The 6,813-nt window shown below is 46.1% G+C and overlaps 1 protein-coding gene across 1 annotated transcript; it reads left to right on the forward strand.

Moving 5' to 3' along the window:
* Nucleotides 1-5,094: 5,094 nt before the first annotated feature.
* Nucleotides 5,095-6,382, forward strand: LOC125543122 (glutathione S-transferase 1). Its single transcript, XM_048706374.2, is given in 7 exon segments — nucleotides 5,095-5,340; nucleotides 5,427-5,475; nucleotides 5,585-6,069; nucleotides 6,071-6,100; nucleotides 6,103-6,152; nucleotides 6,154-6,184; nucleotides 6,186-6,382. Coding segments are annotated over 7 exon segments (879 nt in total). The 5' UTR covers nucleotides 5,095-5,190; the 3' UTR covers nucleotides 6,270-6,382.
* The last annotated feature ends 431 nt before the right edge of the window (nucleotides 6,383-6,813 follow it).

Consider the following 6,813-nt stretch of genomic DNA (forward strand, 5'->3'; position numbering starts at 1 on the left):
TTGCCATGATTATTGTGTGCATGCTATGCCTGTGAGTCCTTCATATGTTTTGTTAAGGATTTTGTATTCTTTCCAGAGGTGCAACCCATGCATTTTTAGGATGTGTGTGGTGACTTGTGCAAGCTTGCAAAGTAAGGCACCCGGTAAATCTGTTTTCAGGGACTTAGTTGTTTTCACTAAGTCTGGGATATTTTAGTTCATGATGCCATATGTTCAGCTTGTTTCCTAGTGATCCGTGCCTCTTTTGAGGATGATCAGTAAAGGAGTTTTGTTAATAATGTTATGCTCTATCCATACATGTTTTTGTTTGCAATTATGGAGCAACCTAGCTTGAGTCAATCGAGCTCTACTTTTGCTTCGTGGTGAATCTGGGCAGATCGTCAACTCGTTTGCGATTTTGCCGATGCTATTGTAGTTGATCCGTGCTTGCTATGCCATTGTTCTTGCCATGTCTAGCTAACATTTTGTGCATTCTTAATGGATGTATGCTTGCCTTGCCAGGACTTGCACTGTAGTGAGTGCATCGAGCTCGTTTACATGCCTTCGTGAGTTATATTTCAGCATGTCTCAGTTTTCACTAAGTCTGAAAACTGATTGTGCTTTTGCTATGTTCGTGTGCCCGTTAGTATATTTTGTGAACCCTTTTTGCCCCAGGTCACTTTGGGTCTTTTGTTAAGATTGTTGAGTAGCTCCATGCCATGTTCTTACTTGTCTTAATAAGGTCATGTGTCATGTTGTTTTGCTGCTCTGAAGAGGGCTTCGTGATCTGAAATTTCAGACAAGTGTTGATTTCACTAAGTCTGGAATCTGTTTTGCATTTGCGTTTTTGCCACGCTTGTTTGAACCTCATATTGGATGAATTGGCCGTAGCTCAGTGCTAGTATTTTGTTAAGAATCTTGTGTGAATCCCTGCCATGTATTTTGTTGTCATGTTTGGTGGCTGTAGCATGTTCATCTCATTGCATTTAGATGCCTACTTGCTGTAAATCGCAGACCGGTGTCATTCTTAAAACGCTTGCCATTTCCAAACCGTAACTCCGATTCCGATGATCTTTATATCGTTTTCAAGCGATTTCATCTCATATTTCCAGTGGCACCCTTGGAATTCCAAGTTGAGGACAGGTTCATGCATTTCCTGTCATATCTTGCATTTTGCATCCCGCATCGCCTTCCGCATAGCATATCATTATTTCATCATATTGCTTGGTCTTGCACGTGGTTGATTGTATACTTGTTGCTTGTTTGTCTTGTTGGGTAGAGCCGGGAGACGAGTTCACTACCGAGGAGCCCATTGAGTTTGCTTGTGAGGATCCAGTCAACTCTGACAACTGTGCAGGCAAGATGATCATACCCTCGAAATCACTACTATCTTTGCTATGCTAGTTTGCTCGCTCTTTTGCTATGACAATGCTACGATGCCTACCTTTTGCTTGTCAGCCTCCCAATTGCCATGTTGAACCTCTAACCCACCTTGTCCTAGCAAACCGTTGATTGGCTATGTTACCGCTTTGCTCAGCCCCTCCTATAGCGTTGCTAGTTGCAGGTGAAGATTGGAGGTCGTTCCTTGTGGGAACATCATTTATTTACTTGTTGGGATATCATTATATTGCTATGTTATCTTAATGCATCTATATACTTGGCAAAGGGTGGAAGGCTCGGCCTCTTGCCTAGTGTTTTGTTCCACTCTTGCCGCCCTAGTTTTCCGTCATATCGGTGTTATGTTCCTGGATTTTGCGTTCCTTACGCGGTTGGGTTATAATGGGAACCCCTTGATAGTTCGCCTTGTTTAAAGCTTTTCCAGCAATGCCCAACATTGGTCTTACCATTTGCCACCTAGCCTTTTTCTTTCCCTTGGGTTCTGCAGACTCAAGGGTCATCTTATTTTAACCCCCCCGGGCCAGTGCTCCTCTGAGTGTTGGTCCAAACTAGCGTCCTGTGCAGCGCCCCCTCGGGGAAACTCGAGGTTTGGTTTTAGTTGTATGGAGCGCTCATCTGAGTGTGCCCTGAGAAAGAGATATGTGCAGCTCCTATCGGGATTTGTCGGCACATTCGGGTGGTGTTGCTGGTCTGGTTTTAACCTTTCGAAGTGTCTTGAGTTACCGAGATACCGAGTCTGATCGGAACGTCTTGGGAGGAGGTCTATTCCTTCGTTGACCGTGAGAGCTTGTCATGGACTAAGTTGGGACTCCCCTGCAGGGATTGAACTTTCGAAAGCCGTGCCCGCGGTTATGGGCAGATGGGAATTTGTTAATGTTCGGTTGTAGATAACTTGAACCTTAATTAATTAAAATGAATCAACTGAGTGTGTTGCCGTGATGGCCTCTTCTCGACGGGGTCCGGGAAGTGGACACAGTGTTGGAGTAATGCTTGCGCATGTTGTTTTTCTAGATTCTCGCTCGCGCTTTGCCTCCTCTTCTCGCTCTCTTTTGCGTATAAGTTAGCCACCATATATGCTAGTCGCTTGCTGCAGCTCCACATATTTTTGCCTCACCCTTTCCTATAAGCTTAAATAGTCTTGATCGCGAGGGTGCGAGATTGCTGAGTCCCTGTGGCTCACAGATTACTATAACTCCAGATGCAGGTCCAGGTGATTCCGCTCCAGGTGACGATTACGAGCTCAAGTGGGAGTTCGATGAGGACTCTCAGCGTTACTATGTGTCTTTTCCTGATGATCAGTAGTGGTGCCTAGTTGGGGTTCGATTCAGGGCCTTGTCGCATGTTGGGTTATTCTTCTATTTTGGCGCCGTAGTCGGGCCATGAGTGTTTGTATGATGGATGTTATTTATGTACTTTGATGTGACGTGGCGAGTGTAAGCCAACTATGTATCTTCCCCTTTTATTATATATCTTACATGGGATGTTGTGATGATTGCCTAACTTGCGACATTGCTTTCAATGCGGTTATGTCTCTTAGTCGTGTCTCGACACGTGGGAGCTATAGCCGCATCGAGGGCGTAACATCAGATTATTGTGTCTATCTCGGTGACACCTTGGTCTCTTGGTCCTCCAAGCGACAGACCACGATTTCCCGATCGAGTGCTGAGGCGGAGTATCGTGCTGTGGCTCACGCTGTTGCAGAGTGCTGCTGGATTCGTCAGCTTCTTATAGAGCTTCATCACCCCTTGATTACTGCCACGATCATTTTTTGTGATAATGTCAGCACAGTGTACATGGCCTCCAACCCGGTGCAACACCGCCGTACCAAACACATCGAGATCGACATTCACTTTGTTCGCGAGAAGGCGTCCCTTGGTCAGGTTCGTGTGCTTCATGTGCCATCATCTCGATAGTATGCTGACATTATGATGAAAGGCTTATCCTCACAGCTCTTCTCGGAGTCCCGTTTCAGTTTGTGCATCTTGGCAGCTGACGCACAAACTGAGGGGGGATGTTAGAGTATATCTCCGTGTATCGCTTATGTATAGGAATATCCCAACCTACCTGATTTTGTATGATATGGTTGTGATTTTCCTTGGCCTCCAAGGCATGTAACTCTCATGTATTCCTATATAGTATATGTAATACGAGGGCCGCTTCATGTGTGGCGCATTGCCTAATCATTCTCGTTTACTTTGATAAAGAGATTTTTTGAAGCCAACACCAAACCTCGTGAGGTGTTTTGCCTACGGAAAGGTTGTGCTAGCTTGTAATGATTACTATTAGGATCAAAGTTGTAGGATAATGGATAAACGTAAAACCTTCTCGATGTGTCTTTTATACAACATTGTAGTTTAGTTATATATGGAGAGAATGATTTAATACTTTGTGTTTAAGAGTAGAATAAGTTATTCCACGCTCTAGCCACCTAAGCGAACTATTTGACGAATATCTCGCAAGCTGGTGAGAGCCAGAGTCGTGGAAAGTCTCTCTTGCTATTAAGGCCACAAGCATCAAACAGGAAAATTTAGAGCCATGGAAAGTGATGTGTCGCCTACCAATGGGCCACCTGCTAGCGCCGTAATAATAGCATGCAAGTTGATTTTTTATAGAACATGCAAGGCGTTGGCAAGTTGGAAAATGATTCATCCCTGGCAGGCTTAACTCTCAGAACTTGTAGCATTCAACTGAATGATGAGAACAAAGATTTAAAAAAAATACATTTCCATCGATAGTGAAAAATTATTCAATTGAGTGACAATGAAAATCATATCAGAATGTACAATTACTTGTTGATTTTGAATTTGAGGCATTTTTCTACTTTTTTAGTTAATAAGATATGCATATACCCACCCTTAGTGTTTTGGAGACAGCAAGAGGGCACATTGCTCTCGGTGCTACCATCTCTCTCAAGCCTCAAATAAGTTGTGAGGACATGATTATCTTCCCGCGTTGGAATATCGTGGCATGGTAGAGCTAGCGAAGAATCTTCCGCATTGGAACATGTCGGCAGCTGGATAGCCGCCATGCATGGGAAGTCTCTTTTACCTTTCCACTTGCTAAAGTGATACTGTATGTCGCCTAGACGCCTACCACTTGCTAAATCAACGGGCCAACTGCTAGCGACGTAATAATAGCAAGTTGATTTACAGTGTTTTGCTACAGTTTCCTGATTTTGTTTCTTCATTTTAGACTAGCTGACTACTATAGCTTACCTGACTTCCCTTTTCCACGTTAGAGGATCCAGTTCCGGTGTTGAGACCCCGACGATGGGAGGCGACGCGGGGAGGAAGGACGCGGTCGATGTGGAGTAATTTGAATTTAGAATCTATCTATCGGGGGGTATATTGGTCCTTTACCGATGTTTTGAGGGCTGTCGGAAATTGGTTCCGTGATCTACAAAAATGAACGGAGGGAGTAGTTCTTTCTCTAATCTGTACCAACGCACGTATTTCTAACTAGTACTTTCTTTACACCACAGTATGAAATAGAGGGAGTATGCGATAAACTAACAAAGATGATTACTTACTCTATCCGGTCTAAATGATTTAAGAGCTCATTTGGCACTCATCATTTCATTTTTTTTTTGATAGAAATGAAATAAAGCAGATCTATACACTAGCTAAAAAGTCGATGTAGCCTTGTTATTTCCTTGGGCCACGCGGGCCGGGTGTGGTGCTCCCTGCTCTGCGTATAAATGGAGATCAACATCCAAGGCCTCCTCCACACACTGACACACGCGCACGCTACAGAGCAGAGTCTTGCTCCTTCTCCTGCCTGTAGAGCATCCATCACGTACGTTCACGGACAAACATGTCTCCGGTGAAGGTGTTCGGGCACCCGATGTTGACAAACGTCGCACGGGTGCTGCTCTTCCTGGAGGAGGTCGGCGCCGAGTACGAGCTCGTGCCCATCGACTTCGTCGCCGGCGAGCACAAGAGGCCCCAACACGTCCAGCTAAACGTAAGCAGACGACAATTAGTCCGTCACCGTATCAGGTTCAGGTGATGATTTCTGACAGAGATGCTACGTGTTTTTCTTCCTTGCAGCCGTTTGCGAAGATGCCTGGGTTCCAAGATGGCGATCTCGTCCTGTTCGGTGAGCCTTCTAACACATCAGTACACACGAATCATTCCTGTCTAAGAGTATCATGTTAAAAATCCATTGGTTCGTTTCTCTAGTCTAACAAATGGATGAGTGAGTGCAGAGTCGCGCGCCATCGCCAAGTACATCCTCCGCAAGTACGGGGGGACAGCCGGCCTGGACCTCCTCGGAGAAAACAGCGGAATCGAAGAATTAGCAGTGGTGGACATGTGGACGGAGGTGGAGGCCCAGCAGTACTACCCGGCCATCTCGCCGGTGGTGTTCGAGTGCATCATCATTCCCTTCATCATCCCTGGCGGTGGCGCGACGCCGAACCAGAGCGTCGTGGACGAGAGCCTGGAGCGGCTGAGGGGCGTGCTGGGGATCTACGAGGCCCGGCTGGAGAAGAGCAGCTACTTGGCCGGGGACTCCATCAGCTTCGCCGATCTGAACCACATCCCGTTCACCTTCTACTTCATGACCACCCCGTACGCCAAGGTGTTTGATGAGTACCCCAAGGTGAAGGCCTGGTGGGAGATGCTCATGGCCAGGCCGGCGGTGCAGAGGGTCTGCAAGCATATGCCTACCGAGTTTAAGCTAGGTGCGCAGTACTAGATGTCTATGCACTCCGCGCGGGTGTGTGCCGTGCCGTGCCGTGCCGGTGATGATTCCATTCAAGAGAAGAGACCTCCCGTGGCTGCGGGTGATCATCTGCCCGTCTAGTTCAATCGAGTATACGCTTTCAGTTTCAGCAGCACGAGGAGTCCGCTTGCGCTTCTGTTCGTGCGAGCCTGGATTCCTTGCTTTAATTTGTGCACTATTAGTAAATAAACAACGGACTGGTCAATGCTGCTAATCCGTACGTCCTAGTACTAGAGATCATAATGGATCCAAAGCAAATATATATACTACATCTTGGATACGTGTATGTGCAGGGCTCTCTAGCCGTGAAATCGTAGTAGGAAATACGCCAAACCACCTTTCAATCTGCCCATGCATCCATCAAGCTTGGCGTCCATTCAGATTTCGTTTTCCAAACCGCCGGCTTAGCAGTTTATTTATTTATTACAAGTCGTGATTGCCTGCCGTTTAATTTTAATTTCGCTCCGGAAAGAGAATTAAAGGGCGTGTTTCGGGTCCGTACCAACGAACAAAGGACCGAGCCAAGCAGGGCTCGCACCCACGCTTCCACGCCTCCAACAAGTAAGCAGTGGATACTAGTAGTATTTTCGTGGATTTTTATTCCAAGTAGTGGATAAAAACCAACGTACCTCTAGCATCACTTCGGTTTCATCGAGACCATGCATATGCATGCTGTACTATATACTCCCTCTGTTCTCAAATATAAGTCTT

Source organism: Triticum urartu, chromosome 3A (assembly GCF_056163025.1).
Source record: "Triticum urartu cultivar PI428250 chromosome 3A, HENAU_Tu73, whole genome shotgun sequence".
Taxonomy (NCBI): Eukaryota; Viridiplantae; Streptophyta; class Magnoliopsida; order Poales; family Poaceae; genus Triticum; species Triticum urartu.